The sequence below is a fragment of the Cucurbita moschata genome, unplaced genomic scaffold (genome assembly GCF_002738365.1).
Source record: "Cucurbita moschata cultivar Rifu unplaced genomic scaffold, Cmos_1.0 Cmo_Scf00017, whole genome shotgun sequence".
NCBI classification, from domain to species: domain Eukaryota; kingdom Viridiplantae; phylum Streptophyta; class Magnoliopsida; order Cucurbitales; family Cucurbitaceae; genus Cucurbita; species Cucurbita moschata.
In genome coordinates, this window is record NW_019268533.1 from 576,001 (window position 1) to 593,654 (window position 17,654).

The 17,654-nt window shown below is 36.7% G+C and overlaps 3 protein-coding genes across 8 annotated transcripts; 1 reads left to right on the top strand and 2 right to left on the bottom strand.

Moving 5' to 3' along the window:
• Window positions 1-111: 111 nt before the first annotated feature.
• Window positions 112-3,555, bottom strand: LOC111455232. Of its 6 annotated transcripts, none has more exons than XM_023096817.1 (5): window positions 3,522-3,555; window positions 3,257-3,328; window positions 1,832-2,756; window positions 515-1,744; window positions 112-412 (listed from the first exon to the last, which is right to left on the bottom strand). In XM_023096817.1, the coding sequence occupies exons 3-5, from the start codon at window positions 2,744-2,746 to the stop codon at window positions 383-385; spliced, it is 2,175 nt and encodes a 724-aa protein (XP_022952585.1). In that variant the 5' UTR covers window positions 2,747-2,756; window positions 3,257-3,328; window positions 3,522-3,555; the 3' UTR covers window positions 112-382. The 6 variants fall into 6 exon arrangements, with proteins under 6 accessions (XP_022952585.1, XP_022952583.1, XP_022952582.1 ...); XM_023096815.1 differs by having other exon boundaries at window positions 1,832-3,048; window positions 3,522-3,542; XM_023096814.1 differs by lacking the exon at window positions 3,522-3,555 and having other exon boundaries at window positions 3,257-3,515.
• Window positions 3,556-7,409: 3,854 nt separating this feature from the next.
• LOC111455120 (F-box/LRR-repeat MAX2 homolog A-like) lies at window positions 7,410-10,187 on the bottom strand. Its single transcript, XM_023096664.1, has one exon. It carries the CDS (start codon window positions 9,733-9,735, stop codon window positions 7,588-7,590), a length of 2,148 nt encoding a protein of 715 aa, XP_022952432.1. The 5' UTR covers window positions 9,736-10,187; the 3' UTR covers window positions 7,410-7,587.
• Window positions 10,188-15,100: 4,913 nt separating this feature from the next.
• Window positions 15,101-17,435, top strand: LOC111455121 (multiprotein-bridging factor 1b-like). Its single transcript, XM_023096665.1, has 4 exons — window positions 15,101-15,383; window positions 16,119-16,202; window positions 16,902-16,984; window positions 17,085-17,435. The coding sequence occupies exons 1-4, from the start codon at window positions 15,242-15,244 to the stop codon at window positions 17,202-17,204; spliced, it is 429 nt and encodes a 142-aa protein (XP_022952433.1). The 5' UTR covers window positions 15,101-15,241; the 3' UTR covers window positions 17,205-17,435.
• Window positions 17,436-17,654: the final 219 nt, after the last annotated feature.

Consider the following 17,654-nt stretch of genomic DNA (forward strand, 5'->3'; position numbering starts at 1 on the left):
AAAAAAAAAAAAAAAAAAAAAAAAAAAAAAAAAAAAAAAAAAAAAAAAACCTTAAAAGCTTCGAAAATATATAATCTGTTTTAAAAAATACTAATAAACTAAAAATAATAATAATAACAAATGGCTCCTTTATTCTCCATATAAATCATGGATCATCATCGTTTCTTTACAGGAATGAGTAACATTTACAGCATGCAACCGATCAGTTTTGCCTACCTGTGAAAATGCCCATTTACAGTTATTTTCTACAATGATTCTGAAGCATGCAAAGAAGGAAAAACACAAGGACTCAAGAGAAGGAAGGTGTAGTCTGGAACCTTGATACCTATCAAACCCAGTTGAAAGTAATGCATTTCATACTCAAGTGATGGCATTTGGAGGCCTAAACTTCAGGTATAGATGACAGCAGTTCCTGATGCATACAAAATTATGAACATTATAGTTTACAACTCTCAGGCAGCTAACTAACATGTTTTAAAACATTAGAGGCATTAGAGGTAGTGTTCTCCATTACCTTTGAAAACTGCAGATGCAGATGGTTTGTATCGGAGCTTTTAACAGTAGACGGTGTCTTTCGATCTGGAGACGCGGTCGTGGAAACAGGGTTAACCTGCATTGCAAAAGAAGACTGCAAAAAAACTGTGTTTCTTGAAGAAGTTGGCAAAGTACGTTTCAACCAAGATTCTGATGGAGATTTTGGCGGAGGCGGAGCAAAACGCAGCCGCGACTGTGAGTAGCCACCGCGAGAACCATCTTCATTACCTACCCTCTTGAGAAGTTGATTTCTTGAATCCTTCTCTCCATTGGTAGCACGTTCTGAAGTTCTCAGACCAGGGGAGTCCTCAACAGGAGCAAGCTTTTCGCCATCCGACTCGTGCTTCTTGCCATATTCTGGAACAATTACGTTATTCCTTCCATAAACAGACTTCTCAGGTTGTTTCCTGTCTAAATTAACCTTCTCACTGTGAATTCCATATGAGGATACCAATGTAGTGTTATCTTTAGCAAGACCATTCGCATCGCCTCGGCTGCTCGGCTTCAAGGGAAATTGGTTTTCCAGATTAAACTTCTTGTTGTTAGCGAATTGTGAGCTTGTCGACTTCGCAGCATCCTGAGTATGTTCTGGTTTGAGCCTGGAGAAATTTGAATCTACTTTTACCTCAAACAATGATCTATTCGAGCAAGTGAGCAAGCAGGAATCCATAGATTTCAAACTGTCAGGTCTCAGAGTACTTTTTTCGCCAACAGCATTCAAATTCTTGACATCTTGGGTTTCAGAATCCAGTTTACACAGTTCTTTAATTTCGGTGCTTTTTATCGAAGCATCATCAATCATATCTCCACTGTAACTTATCCCCTTCCTATCCAAAGAATTTGAACTTGAGTCAGGAGATGTAATTTTATGAACAGAGTCTATGTACAGAGTTTTCTCTACAGGACTAGCTGAACCCGACTCGTCACCCAGTAATGCATGAAAGCTATTTAGGCTTCTTCGACGTGGTTCGTCGTATTCATTCGTCACAGAATTGGTAGCCTTTACAGTGTAACCAAGAGAAGGATTTACATTTCCATGAACAGCCTGGGAAGGTTCATTTGGGTATTTGGATATGCCCTCGCCCTGCAAATGTCTGTATAAAGAAAATGTATCGATCTCCTGAATATTACTTGCATTTTCTTCGAGCTTCTGCCGAGTTATTCCTTGACCATGACTTGATCGTCTCTCATTTACAGCATCCTTGGAACTCTGTGGATTTTGAGTAGTACAGATTCTCCAGTTAGAAAGTTGACATGGTCAAAGGCAAATGAAAATGATTAGAGAAGAAGACAATACCCCAGTTGAGCTATTACGAACTCGGCGCACCGAAGTGGCCTGCATTCTCATTCCAGGTACTGGATTTAAAAGAACAAGTGAACCTTTTAAGCAAAACCGAGGAAGAAAACCACATCCCCGAGTGGAAGCATATTCAGACTCATCAAAATCATCATCTTCATCATCACTTTCTTCCCTGAATATTTCTTTTACATGTTGTGTCTGAACGTGCAGGTTCGGCCGACTCTGCCTATCCCCATTTGTCACCAATTTTATTTCCCTCGGTCGCTCGACAGTTTGTTTTCTAATAGTATGTGGAGGTGTTTCTGATGCCATTGCCTTTGCTGCAGGTAGAAACCGGTCCATCATGAAATTCCTAGTATGTGGATCCATGGAGGAGACTCCTGAAGGTTTAATTTCAGAATCATCCAATCCACTCACTCCACTAATACTACAATTCAAGAAGAACGATTCGGATCGAGAAAATATATCGTTTGCATCTCTGTAAACCTCGTCATCTTCTTCTTCGTCGTCATTTCCTGACTTACAGCTGGTCAGCTCTTCAACTGTTTCTCTCGCATTTTCATCTAATGAAGCATTTATAGAAGTAGGAACTTCTTGATTCATTTTTTGGGCTCTTCCAGGTGGGAGTTTTGGGACAAGTGGAGGCCGTTTGGAACTCTGAGTTTTCACAGTGCTTTCATCCTTGGGTTTTCCTGGAGTTTGCTCCCATACAAAAGGAACAGTTCCAGGATTCCTCACTGGACCAGATTTCAATTCTGATTTATATACAGGAGGACGAGGAATTTCGGGTTCAGGTCTGGCTTTTTCATTAGTCTTGGATGATGTTCCTGTGGATGTAAAACGCCTCACAGAAAGAAGAGGTTGATTCAAATCCAGCTGTTTCTCTTCCATCAAATTCCTCAATGAAATCATGTGGTTGTACCTGAAGAAGACCACGGTTGTGTTTAAAGTGTTCAAAAACAACCCCAGCTAAGATCTTTATCTGATCTACTAATCAATTCGATAAGAAAGAGGTAAAGATTCTGTCTAATCTCAATGTTCTAATGAAAATAAACAGAAACAGAGGTTGAAGGGAGAGAGATTTAGAACTTGCAAGATGCACTTTCATCACTAATTCGATACCCATCAAAAAACAACTTCCAATTAGACATGAAACTCACTGAATCATTTCAACAAACACCTTCTGTTCATTCTGAACGCACCCTTCAATCAACCTTCCAGATAACATAACGATCAAAATAACACTCACCCAACAAATGAAATTTCGAATCAAGAATCAGATACACAACTTGAATTAGATATTTGATCCAGATTGCACAATAACAGTAACATCAAACATAAAACGCAGTTAACAAACAAGTCCCGCACTCCTATTCATCTATTTCGAATTAAAGAAGCTACAGAATAGCAAAACAAACTAACCGTAATTACAGATGAAGATATTGAAGCCTCTTTTAAGTTTGCACCGACCTGATAACCAGTTCGATCTACTCCCTGCAGACAGTGAAAGAATACAAGCTGGATTTGCAAAAAAAATGAAATGAGAGAGAGAGAGAGAGAGAGAGAGATTTTGTCCACGAATCTTGAACCAAACCATGCATTAATTTTTAAAACAAAAAAAGACGATAATAAAGAGAAAGGGACAGATAGAGAGAGAAATTGGTATGTGGATCAGTGTGAAACTTACAGGAGACGGCCATGGCAGAGTTTAATGGAAGAAGACAATTTGTTCGTAAAAGAAGGAAGAAGACCAGCTTTAAATTTTTGTGTGGGGAAACTTTCTTTTCCACGTGGAATTAAAAAATGGACCATTAAAAAATAACGATATAAATAATTTTATTTTTTAATTTTTAAATAAAATATTAATTAGTTTTAAAATATATTTTTAAATCATTTTATATTGGTATAGTGTATACTTTATTATTTTTTATTATTATTATTTTGAGGATATTTTGTAGAGCAAGTTGCTCGCTATCATGTGATGACAATTAATTCGTACAATATTAAAAAGAGAGAGAGACGCGTTTGAGAGGTCACTTCTCACATGCTCTCGTTGGGATTTGGAATGTGCTCGTGTGAAGTTTGAACGAAGACCAAAAGCTCTAAAGTCAAGGTCCTCTGTAATTTCATTTCACAATAATTAAATTAAATATCTTATATTATAACCAACATTTAAGATACAAAATATAATTTTGGGTCCATACCTTATTAATATTAATTTCAAAACTATTAAAATTTTTATTTTAAAAAAATATTTATTATAAAAAAGATTATATATATAACCAAAGAGACTAATAATTAATCATTAATAAAAAAACATAAGGTTATTCACGTTACAATGATATATATTGTTTGTTTTTTTTCATATAATTTGTCATTAATATATGTTTGACTTTAGCATCATCGAGAAATGTAGCATCACATTTTTTATTTTTTATTAATGTTTGAAACTTATATTTATTAAGTCTTTAAATGTTTGAAAGAGACAACCTAGTCTATGAAAGTTTGAAAAATAGTTAGATTATGACCTTATTCAGTAGCTAACCCAGTGAAGGGTTGATATACGAGTTAAAATGGTTTTTTTTTGGGTGGACTATTGGCACGATTACCTCCTTCTCTCTTTTCATCTAGTAAACGTTGTCGGTACTGATTGTCGTGTCTGACCATTACTCTTCGTCATGCTAGTGTCGTTGTTTGTTCTGGAGTAAAGAGTTCAATTGCTATCTACTGATATAATGTGAGCAGATCAAACATGAACAAATCACTAATTCCTTATACACGAAAATAAATATATCTTCAACTTTCGATGAATATTGTTCACTACCTATACGAATGAACAAGTTCGTTTCTTAAATTTGAATTAAGTTAATATAAATACGTTCTATCCATGGTTTAAAAGGAAGACAGTACAGTGAAAATCAGCTAACGACAACAACTAGGACGGATCAGTAGAACACTGATCAAATTGAAATTTATAAATTAAATTAGGAAGTTAGTCCCTGGATTTAGTGATATGTGTGCATATATTATTGGAACTTTCAAATCAAATAATTAATTTTTTAATTTTTTATTTTGAGTTTAATTAGTTCTCGAAATTTTTTATTTTTTTTAAATGAATTGTTGTAGTAGATAAAATTTAAAATTTATATTTATTGAAATTTGAAATTTGAAATTTTTAAGGTTTGTGTTCAGTATTTTTATAAATTAAAAAAATTTATAAACTAGAATTTTAAATTGAGAGATGAAATGGATAAAGGGAGTGCTAAATTTGTAACACTACTTTTGGATTGCGGAGGGAAAAAAAAAGCGCGAACAACTGTATTCTCTGTCTCTCTGGTCTCTGTGAGTGAAAAGCATTGCCATAGGCGTCGATCAGCGACTTCGCCTCGTTTCAATCGTCGGAAGTCTGAGGGATACGACTAGAGCGACGATCGAGGCTGGGGATGCGCGAGGTTTAATGTTGATTTTGAATTGAGGAGACGATTCCGATGCCGAAGTATCAATCCGTTGATGCTGAGTTGGTGGCGGCAAACTTCGGAATCGGCACTTGCGCAATCTTCAATATGGCTGGAGGTACGAGTTTGAAATTTTGTACTTCGAAGAGTCTAATCATCTTGTTAATACTGCTTACGGATTTTAGCATTCGAGAGTTTAAGGCGATGCCAGGTAGCCAGATTGGACTTTGAGAAGTTTTCCAAAATCTTATGTGATTGAAGTTTATCGGCATTCATATTTTTGTTTGAAATATTGGTGACTGTCGCTGTTTATTATGTGTCGTTACCATTTGGTCCACTATACTCATGCGCACCCTGAACCGCGAAACCTTGAACAACTGGTAAAGAGGTTGAAACTTGAACAATTTTTTCCTTCGGGAATATCTCAACAAAGCATTGAAGATTTTTGTGATACGCATCCATGTAGGGGCATGTCATCTGTCTAGCGACTCAACGTTTGCTATCTTGTATCTTTACTTCTCCGATTCGTGTAAGTTTTTCTGATTTGGTGCCTCATGTATGTTGCTTCTCGTCATATAATTCATTCTCACTGCGAGTTCCCCTTATCGGAAGTCATAACTGTTTTCTTCTATATATTTATTGTAGAGGTGCTCAATTGATGGTTTCCTGCAATTTCTGAAGGATAACCAATCAAGAGCTGAGTTCTAGGAGTGTGTGTGTGTGTGTACATACACACACACACACACACACACTCACACACACACACACACACACACACATATATATATACACACACATATATATACACACACACACACACATATATATATATGTATATATTATACTCATAGTTTCAATGTTGTGGATGTAACTAAAAATTTGCGTTGGCTCCTACTTTAATCGGTTGACCGATTCATTTGCCTTCTGAAGTTAATTTTTATCTGGGTTTGAATGAAGTCATTGTTGTAAATGGATCTAGAATGCGTAAAATCAACACCCTGTGCTTCTGATTCAATCATTAGCTAAACAGTAAGATTTTCCTCCCCTCTTTATTTTGCGCTGCATGTGTTTTTTCAGTTGGAGCTTGACTTTTATCTTGATTTGTGGCTCCTGTTTTTTGAGGAAATACCATTAACTGCTAGTCGACTTGTTAATCACACATCTGTAAAATCATTCAACTTCTAGTATTATAGCAGTATGGAGCTCGGAGCAGTCTTATGTTATTTTTCTTTTTGTTTTTTCTGATAAAAAATGTTATAATTGGTCATGTCATTATTATTCTGCTTTTTTTCTCTTTTATAGTGCTGGGTCTCTAAGAATGTGCTAACAATTGAATGATTGTCTTGAGCTATTTCCAGTTCAAGATGAATTCTTTTCTAGAGCAGCGACGTAGCAGGAACACTTAAGAGTGGCTACTAAAGAGAGCAGGTTTGCATTTGAATAATACCCGAATTCTCTGTCTAGGCGAGTTAGTCTGCCGGCAATTAAGGAATCTGGATAGACACTACGCAACCTCTAAAGGTTCGGTAAGGTCACGTTGTACAATGAAATCTTGATTATTGTTGGCTTACAGGGACATGGAATCTTCGGTCTGGCTTGACGTCTTTTGCCATATAGCTATAAACTCGTCCTTACATGATCATCCTCCTAATTCTTATTTTGTAGAACTAGAACAACCTCACAGATTGATCATCCTCCTAATTGTTATTTTGTAGAACTAGAACAACCTCACAGATTGCTGGAGGTAATTAGATAGTCTCGTTTTGACTTCCCATGTCTATTGCTGAAGATGATTAGATAGTCTCGTTTTACCTTCCCATGAGACATATTTTTACAGATAATATGGTAGAAGTTTCTGGATTAAACTAGTTCAGTTCCAAAAACAACAATTCGTTTTTTAATCTCTCTGTGAGACCCCACATCGATTGGAGAAGAGAACGAAATATTTCTTATAAGAGTGGTAGAAACGAAATATTTCTTATCAGAGTGGTGGAAATCTCTTCCTAACGAACGGATTTTAAAATTTTGAGGAAAAGCCTAGGACAATATCTAGTAATTGACTTTGGGCTATTACAATTTCACATCTTTATTCATTAGTGCAGAATTAAAAGGTCCACATCTTTTGGCAAAGGGGTTTGTTTATTGCCCACAGATCTACATTAGCACTAAGTTTAATGGATTCCTCAGATGAAAGATTGGGAAATCACAAGTGATACAGCTAATCTCAAAGTAAGCAGTGATGAGAAAAAAGTGATTCCTAAAACAGGAACTAGAGAAGGCACCGGCCACAAGTTGATATCAATCTGGGATTAGGCGATTGTTAAGTGCAGCTTCAAAGCGACTGCAAGATCCAGCTCTCATCTCTGTAGTCATTTCATTCTCCGGTGCTGGGTAGTAATCTAATCTCAGTTGAACGTCACGCAGATAAGGAATGTTAAGCAGAAAAGTCATGAAGTGCTCATAAGCTGTTCCGTGTATAAATAGCTTCCTCAGAGTGAGTAACTCTGCTAACAACCCTGCGGCTGGATGCGATAGGCTCCTCTGATTAAAACTCCGGTCCTGTGGTGGCCAATAATCAAGCTCAGTTAGTCCTAGGCTACCTATTCCATTCAGAAAGAACCTCTCCCACAAGGTGAGATCCATCTGGCCGGATGGGCAGGTTAGCGCATAGCCTATTGTGTCACTGCAATCCAACTTCATCTTAGTTAGCTGAGGATATTGCCCAAGAATGCTTAAACCAAATGTATCCAACGGCTTGTGCCGGCCCCTACAATCTCCCTCGACTTTGATCTGAATCTCTTGCAGAACTGGGCAATCATCTAGACCAACTGATTGTAATGGACTCAGAACATCACCCACTGCAATCCAAAGAGACAGGTACTCTAAACGATCCCATCTCTTGCCCCACAGATCACTGCCGTTGCACTGCATGGACAAGGAACAATCAGTGCCTGTGGAGAATTTGGATCTCTTCCTCTTCCTTGTATATCCACCACAGTTTTCGCCCTCAAAGAGACCATCCGTGGAACAACTAGTGTCAGCATTATGGCTTGGCATGGTAATTTCATCGACTTCGTCGAGGTCGAAATTCCAATCACTTGCAGCTTGGTTTTCAAGTTCCCAATCTTCTCCACCTTCCCACACACAGTCAACATGAAGACGAGTAATCCTATCTTGAATTGGCTCTAGAGCTCGCAAAGACGCTTTGGTATGAAGATTCTCACAGCAAGAAATTTTTACATCCACGAGAGTCTTCTTAAGCAAACTCACCATTGTCCGCAAACCCTTCAGTGTAATTTTCTTGCATCCCTCAACTTCAAACTTGGATAACCTCACACACCCCCTGCCAATTTCTATCAACCCCATATCAGTCAAATCCGCACAGTTCTTGATCGAAAGCGCTTCAATCCCTTGACAAAGGGCAATTCCATCGAGCCGTGAGCCGACCGCCATACAGATTCCGTGGAACTCCCCAAGCTTAAGACTCCTTAATCTCCGGCACCTAGTGTTAAGAACCTCTAGCGCCGGCCCAGTATCCTTGACATTCTTGGCAACATCCAGAACTAAGTCCTCGAGCAATGGCAACCCTGAGAATAGCTCTATTAGCGTAGCTGTGCTAATCCTCGCGTCTTCGGGCGTGAAGCCATCGGCGGAAGGGTCTCCTCGGGCACTCGCTAATGTGGAAGTATCGGCAAGGTGAAGAAGGGTGAGTCTTGGACAGTTAGTAGCTAAAGCAGACAAAGTTTCATCTCCTACAAACCCGAAAAACCTGGGATCAAACGTACACGCTATGAGAAGCTGGCTGAGGTTGGGGCAAGCTTCGGTAATGGTTTGTATATCCGTCGATTTGAAACCATCAGTGAGCGACGTCGTCATCAAATTCAGCTTTGAAATTGATCTGGCTGTCAGGGGATTGGCTAGGAGAACCGGAGGAATGTCCTCAATCCAGTAGTAGAATTCCGATAGGTCCAGTGTGGATAGAGATTGACAATGTTCAAATATGGGGGCCAGGTCCTCCCCGGGGGCGGATTGAGGCCGTTGATGCCACCGAACCAGCTTAATATGGCGCAATCCTGGCCACTGACAGGCGAGAATCTGAAGGGTAGTTGGGGATCGCGCATAGACGGTGAGAGAGGTGACTAATGGAAAGAGGCCGCGAAGACGGTGGGCGTGGAGACGGGGATCAGGCAACGAGCAGAGGAACGCGTGTCCCCACGGCGAGAGAAGCGAGAGGTCCAAGTGGGTTACAGATCTGAAGCACGTCGGGATCCGATAGAGGTCTTGAGCGTTCCCCCTCAGCGAGAGTGAAAAGCGCGTTGCTCTCTCTAAAGACAAGAATTTCCGGCAGACAAGAGATAGCGAGTTCCTTGTCCGGGTATCGGAGATCAACGCCAGTATGTTCGATAGGAGAACGTCTGGCAAGTCATTTAACGAAGTCCCGGCCATTTCAGTCGATGGGTTTTCCGGGTCGCGTGCTTTCGACTCCCTCTCGCTGATATCGCTGCACTTCGTTTACCGTAGCATCCCTTCTTGATTGCTGAGCTCTTTTTTTTCCGGACGATTTTATCGCAGTTTCCCCCTTTTCCTTCCTCCGTTTGGAAGGAGAGACGAAAGAAGATGAAGTAATCGAAACTGGTAGATTTGTCTTGCAACGGAGAGCCACGTGAATACGATGTATCAGGATCAGGAAGTGGTTCTTCACGATCTTCCTTGGCGCGTGCGTGAACTATGGTTGCGCCTCCTCTGTACCCAGGTTTGGATGAGACCTCCGTGTCACCGACTCTCCTGAATCAGACCTTGAAGTTTGAAACGAAATAATTGTTTTAAATATAAATTTTACTTTTTTTTAAAAAATCCCTCTGAGTCCTTAGTCTTACTCTGACCATATCTGACATTTTAATGAACTTATGGGCTATGCTTGTGTAAAGTACTTTGCATAATTTGTGGTGGAAATTGGAACTTAGTTCCGTTGTCTTGAAATTTTTGCTTTAAGAGTAATTTCTAGCTTGAAAACAAGTCTTCTTTTAATACCCAACTGTAACTTAAATTCATGATCTTGATCTTTCACAGTCAGGATCGCCCACTTTCTTTGTTTTTTGTTAGTGCCTAAACATATACCTTTTGAGGGAAAAGTCGTTCACTTTTCTAGAAAAACGTTACTTACAAAATTTGATACTGCGCTTCCAATTTCTCATTCTTTTTCTTGCCAGGAACTTTGAATCCTTCCGTTGCTTCCAACTTCTACTTTTGAATTTGATGCCCTTTTTTCCGTTCTTTTTTACTACTTGATTTCATTTGAAACAGCAGGTTCGGAAAAGGCCCGTTTGCTATTGTCTTCTAGGATTTGTATTGCTCTCCTGTCATTGGGCAATTGCATGGAACGGGCAACGGGTAGCAAGCATCTGATATAGTAAGTCCAAATTTACTCTTGAAACTAGCTTTTACATGTTAATGAAGAAGTTCCTATTTAGAAGCCATATAATTCTGCTTTCAGAAACTCTGGAAAATTCCAACATTAATTTATTCCGTACGTGTTGGTCAACCAAGTGGAGGAGCAGCACATGAGCCATCTGCTGATGGTAAGTCATTTGGATTTTTATTCCTTGTCCCTTCACGAGCTTGTAAATTGTCCGTTTCCTTCTCTTTTACTGTCATTAAGATTGCTGTCAAATAGTATCTCGTTAATCTTGCTAATTCAAAGTTAACATAATTTAGTTTTGTTTACATAATTTGAAGATGTCAAAATCTCTAATTCCAACAAACTCAGAAGTGGCTCATGTTTGGAAGCATAGGTTCTTGTGCCCCTAGTTAGTGGGAAATTGATGTCTATGCATGACATGTGTAGTCTAAAAATAGAAGGGATAGAGATTATATAATATTACTGTGAATTGTTATAGAGAATCATGCCAATGCAAATTTGAGTTTAGCTCAATAGCCGATCGGTTATAGTGCATATTTGACCAACAAAAAAAAAAAAAAAAAAAAAGAAAAAAGGTTACACTTCGCAGTACAAATTCATTAGATCATTGCCACGTATGTTTCAAATTCCATTTCCATCACACATGGTAGCAAATCTAGTGATAATTTTGAAACATTTATAATAGTTAAGAATGTTATTTTTGGGAGAATAAAGGAGTCTAAGAGTATTTTTGTAAATTAATTATTCATATTTCAAAATTTTGCAATCAAATAATTCTCAACCCTTTTTAGTATTGGGCCAGTTTATGTACAGTTTGTTTCATTTCATGATACAACTGCTACACTAATTTAGTTGTGGAAAAAAATGCTTTTAAAATATTAGACAGGTAGATGTGATGAAATTTGAATCCATACTTTTTTTAACTTCATCTCTTGACCCGCGATGGTTGCAATGAAATCATTCTTAAACTTCTGATTAGTTTTGATTGATTTATTTCTCGACAACGACACATTCTCTATTTCTCACCTCCATTTATCCCTCTCCCTCCCCCACCATTTTTTTCTAAATTGTCTATGTCATTTAGAGAACGCTTTACATTTATTGATAAATTGGGATACAAATAGCTAGAGGACAAAATGAAGCAGCAAATATGCTTCCCTAATTAGCAGAAAATTGTTGGTAACTGGATACGTGATGAAACGCTGAACTTTTAAAAATTACGGTTCTTATTGGTGAAACTTTACAAGAATAGCATTGGATTGGCAAGAACGATAGACATTTAAATATACTCGCATGTATCATACTTTAGTACTATACCTGTGTTTGCATTTTGTTTGACGTACGGACTTTAATATCTGTATGTGTCTGATGGAATGCGTAGTATAAGAGATCATGGACTAAAAAGGTGTTTTGCCCTAGGAGGAGCGGAGCACCTAAAGTAGTTCTCTTTATAAAGCATCTTAACAGGTCACATAGTGAATTCTATACTCATCCATAACAGGGAAAAGTTATTTGAATGATTGCCTTTTAGCGTAGACTAAATTGGGACGATCATTCGAATAAATTTCATGTTGGGTGGTCATTGCTGGGTTCTTTGTGTTATTTTATGTTATCCAACTGACAATATGTGGTATATGTTTGTGATCTATGTTTTGTGAGCATCCTTGCGGAAATTGACCACTTAAGTTGATTTTGTGCTCCTCCAGATAAGGGTGTGGGCCTTACACATCTTTCTGTGGATTGGATTGGATTATCTATTTTATGCTGCTAAGCTTGCCCTTACAATTGATACTTTATTATTATTTTAAATTTTGATGTAAAAAATACGTTATTAATTGAGTAACGGATTGTTTGAGCAAAATAGTTTTCGATTTTATTTGCAGATATTGTTATTAAGAATAAGATAAGTCTGGAAATTGGAAACTATATCTTCTTTTTTTCTTCTTTTTGTCAATGGTTAGTGAGATGGGATAGGACAAGATAAAGACACACACACACAGGGGGTCTTGCGACTGATGTAACAGACGTGATACGTGAGCAGGTCTCCCACTGGTTTGTTAACACCTCCCCCCAATTGGCTCTGTGATTTTGTCTGACGTTGAAAATTCAGTCCCCATATTGCTTATAGTACCCAACTTCCTGATATTTACACAGCTCAGCTCGAGTCATGGTCGTTTCTAATGATGTCATGATCGAGCGAATTATTATTATTATGAAGATTCTGGAAATTTAATGATGATTAAATTTGAATAAATGGAGTTAACATATTCATTGTTATATTTATATTTTCTTTTTGTACTTGAATTGTTAAAAAGTTCATCTTCACTTCTCAGGATTGGAGATTTGACATCGTATTGACGTCACTCTCTCTCCCCACAACATGTGAATTTTGATTGAACTAAACTCAAATTGGCACAAGGTACTTATTTCTTTACATTATAATATGTGTACGAGTTCATTTTTCTTATCCAATCTACTTCAACTTATAGTAAATCATCTCGTGACACGTGGTCCAATATAGGACATATATAATTGAAAAATGACATTCATTCATGAAACAATGCTTTTAATGGGTAGTTAGATCTTGGGAGAAAATTTTGCAACCTTATCCTGTTGAGCGTGGGATTCTATTAGGATTAGGTTCTTGGAATTGTTTGGGACCCGATATGGATTGGTAAAGAATTGGTTTAGATTTGGGACTTGGTAGGTGGTAGAATAAGAATAATGTATATTTTAGGAGGTGGTAGAATAGGAATACTGTATATTCTGGTAAAACGACATATTCGTCCATTGGCAATTGGGATGGAGGACAGAGTGAAGTGTCGGTATCAATCACTCCCAAAGGCCATTTTGTTTTGCAATATCTCTGAATTCTGAAATGACTTTCCCAAAGGCCGTCTTGTTTTGCAATATGTGAATTCTAAAATGACTTTCTTGCTCCTAAGTCCATACTGCCACACCTTCTTGCCTCTCGTAGCATATGGATTGGCCCAAATAAAGTTGTTCTGCCGTTAGTATTTATATGAATACTGACATGAAAACTATGGATTGGATTGGCCCAAATAAAGCTAACTTAGATTTATGTTCTTGTAATTAATTATTTAACTTGTAATAATGATTTTGATTTTGATCATTTGATTTGTAATTTAATATTACTGATTGTGAGATCTCACGTCCATTTGACAGAGCAATAAAATATTATTTATAAGGATGCTCATGAATGCATTTTAAAACTTTGAGGAAAAGTTTAAAAAGAACAATATATGCTACTGGTAGGCTTGAACGGTCACAAATGATATTAGAGCGAGACATCGTGCGCTATGCCAGTGAGGATGTTGGCCCCTAAGAGGTGGATTCTAAGATCCCACGTTGATTAGGAATGAAGTATTAAGGGTGTGGAAATCTCTCCATGCAGTTTAAAACTTTGAGGGGAAACCTATAAAGAAAAATACAAAGAAGACAATATTTGCGGATGATGGTTATATTGATCACCACACAATATGATCATGTTCAAGTAAGAGCCTAAAAAATGTAATATTTTGGATGCATTTTAGAACTTTAAGAAAAAATCTAGAATGAAAAATCTAAAAATGATAATATCTACTAGCGGTGGATTATCATATAAAACTTAGATACTGGATATGTACTCTTGTATATACAACCTACTCTCTAATTGTCATAAATGATTTGATCATGATGATTGATTCACAAAATTCTCATCTTCATATACGCTGTTAAGCTAATTGTTAAAACTACTAACTACGTCTTTTCCCATTATAATTGGTTTGATATTGGCGAAGCTTTGGATGAAACATTTAATGATCTTTGCAAATAAAATATTTAAAAGACTAAATAAGATGATACATTTGAACTTCTATAGTAATTTTAACGTTTCACTAATACAATCTTAAACATATAATAATAATAATAATAATAAATAAATAAATAAATAATACCTTTATGAATAGAAATGATTAGTTGCATTAATTCTCTTACTTAATATATGGAGAAAAGTTTCATTTTTATAGTTTCATTAATTCTCTTACTTATAGTTTCATTAATAAATAAAGTTTCATTAATTCTCTTACTTAATAATATGACACATATAAAGTTAGATTCATTTTTATAGTTATTCGATCGAAATAAAGGTTTAAAATTTTTGATAACATATTTAAAATTTAAGAGTATTATTGAAATAAGGTTTAAATTTTATAAATAATGTTTATTCATATACTTACGTAATTGTATTTTCTTTTTCACTTTTTTTTTACAATTAAAAAATATTAATTGAAACGAATCAGACAGTTTCTGTTTGTTTTTTCTTTTTTTTTTCTTTAATTAATAGTTTAGCGTTTTGGATGAGGGGTGACAATATCTGGAAGTCTCTATATTTTTTTATTACCGCCAGGCGGGCGTGCGGGAATATCGAGTTTTCATTTCTATTTAGTTTTTCCACATATCTTCGAACCCTAAGTTCCCGCGGCAAATCGTTATCGACAGCAGCTGTTGCAGGAGCACGAAGAGGAGAGGGAAATGGCTGGGATTGGACCGATTTCACAGGATTGGGAACCGATTGTCATCAGGAAGAAGGCACCCAATGCCGCCGCCAAAAAGGACGAGAAAGCCGTAAACGCCGCCCGTCGGGCCGGTGCTGAGATCGAAACCTTAAGGAAATGTTTGTTCCTATTTCCATCTCTCTCTTCTGTTGTCTTTCTCATATCAATACGCTATCAAGAACGTTAATCCTGCAACAATTTTTGTTTTTCTTTTATGTTTCTGGCATGGTTCTTGATCTTGAGTTTGTGATGTCATTATCGTGTTCTTTTTGACTAAAATGGTATTCGACTGTAGTTGACATATGGAAGCGTTGCCTTAACAGGATTATGGAAGTACGAGACCTGACAACGTTTGAGATTTTAATTGTGGAATATAGTTATATGATATCTCAAGGAATCCAAATGATCATTTGTTTATCGTGTTCAGATGTTTATTCGAATTCATAGATGATGAACTCGTACTGTGTTGCGTTGTTTGTTGAAATTTGATGCTGTCTTTCTCGTTTAAATAATGATTGTATGTTTTTCATTTTTGGGCCATTTAGTTCTTTCTTTCTTTATCTATGTGGTGCTCATGAAATTAATTGACTAATTACTTCATTTCTTGAATGCTCTAAGTCCCGACCTTCCTTCGTCTTCATGTGCCCAAACTTCTTATTGAAGGAAATATTATAAACATTGTAGCATAAATGCATTTCACATATGTTCCATAAAAAACTGAAAAAAGAAAAGAAAATCAATTTGTTCATTTCAGATTAATTTCTTTATGGGATTTGTAACCGACATTAATCTGAAATGAGCAAATTCTTTGAATGTATCTTTGAATGTTTTCTGATTTCTCCCCTTTTCTGTAGCAAATGCCGGAACGAACAAAGCTGCTTCCAGCAGTACCAGTTTGAATACCAGGAAGTTGGATGATGAGACAGAAAACCTCACTCGTGAGTACTTCAGATCCCTACTTCATTATGGAGATAAATTTAGGCAGTTTCTAAATGGCATATAATGAATCAACTTTGAAACTTGCGGTTTATTCTTTGCCCCTCCTTACCCTAACAATACTATTTCACGCTAGTGTTCATATTTTTTTGATCTCATTATTTTTATAGAGTTTATTATGCAAGTATGTTGGTGTATTCAAAAGAACATTTAATATGTGCATAGGAAGAACAGAGCATTATGTGAATTTCAAGTTGTTAGGAGCACTATTAGGATAATATGTAGGAGTATTATTAGGTTTGTAAAGGCATTGGTTTGGAAGTTACTATACTGCTTTACTAGTATATGACTAAAGAGAAATTATTCTATAATTCAATAATAATCCAAAGTATATTGCAACACCGGTATTTATACTAGTGAGTCGAAGCCGAATCGGTTAGCGAACAAACTAACAATCAACTAATGCGAGTAGATATGAGAAGATCTAATCCATGTAGCCCTTTGAATACTATCTATGAGAAGAAGCAATTGTTTGTTATCTTCGTCGTAACTTGAGATAATGTTGGTGACGAAGCTTCCCTCCATGGTTCTGTGATTCAATTAAGATATATATCTATCTATCTAATGAAATAAATGATGAGAGCTAAGTTTGACAATATTTGTATGTTTTTTATCGAACTTCTGGTGTATTTCAACCTCAGATGACCGGGTGCCAACTGAGCTGAAGAAGGCAATTATGCAAGCCCGTACTGAGAAGAAACTTACCCAGTCGCAGCTTGCTCAAGTATGCATCTTTGTGTTTACATGCTTTTTACCCATATTATTCTTTTTTGAGCGGACATGACAAACTTCTGTATTGTTTTGTTTTGGTTTTTTACTTGTAGCTGATCAATGAGAAGCCACAAATCATTCAGGAGTATGAATCTGGGAAAGCCATTCCAAATCAACAAATTATCACCAAGCTTGAGAGAGCTCTTGGAACCAAGCTTCGTGGGAAAAAGTAGGAGCCCTCCTTTGGTAATGGTAATATAAGTGGTGAATTTGGGTATAAAAGAGCTTTGGCTTGGCTTGGCTTCAGATAATAACTTATGATGATGCGTCCTCGCTCTTGGGTTGTGATCTGACTGAGTATGTACTGTGAATTAGTTTAGCTTGTTCGTCTCTTGTATCTATCTACTTTGACTTTTCTATTCTAATGAACACTTATAATGAACACCTATATTTTCGAGTCTGTCGAATTTATTTTAAGTTTTAGTGTAGTTTAATTGATTAATGTATATGCTTCTTTTACTCGAATAGATAAATTTTTAATAATTTTTTGATTTTTCAAAGTAGCCCATTGAAAGGCAAGTCATTCACAAGTCAAATATGAATTTGTCCTCTTTTATTATTGACATTTCATAAAGATGGAGAATTAAAAATATGTTCGATTTTAGTTGAAAATTATGACTCTT

Bases quoted from the DNA above. Each gene is read 5' to 3' on its own strand.
- LOC111455232 (XM_023096817.1), bottom strand. From the start codon at position 2,746: ATGATTTCATTGAGGAATTTGATGGAAGAGAAACAGCTGGATTTGAAT. The intron at 1,745-1,831 runs GTATTGTCTTCT...CAAAATCCACAG, and splicing joins TTCGTAATAGCTCAACTGGG to AGTTCCAAGGATGCTGTAAA. The intron at 413-514 runs GTAATGGAGAAC...TGTATGCATCAG, and splicing joins TGCATCTGCAGTTTTCAAAG to GAACTGCTGTCATCTATACC.
- LOC111455120 (XM_023096664.1), bottom strand. From the start codon at position 9,735: ATGGCCGGGACTTCGTTAAATGACTTGCCAGACGTTCTCCTATCGAAC.
- LOC111455121 (XM_023096665.1), top strand. From the start codon at position 15,242: ATGGCTGGGATTGGACCGATTTCACAGGATTGGGAACCGATTGTCATC. The intron at 15,384-16,118 runs GTTTGTTCCTAT...CCTTTTCTGTAG, and splicing joins GATCGAAACCTTAAGGAAAT to CAAATGCCGGAACGAACAAA. The intron at 16,203-16,901 runs GTGAGTACTTCA...TTTCAACCTCAG, and splicing joins TGAGACAGAAAACCTCACTC to ATGACCGGGTGCCAACTGAG.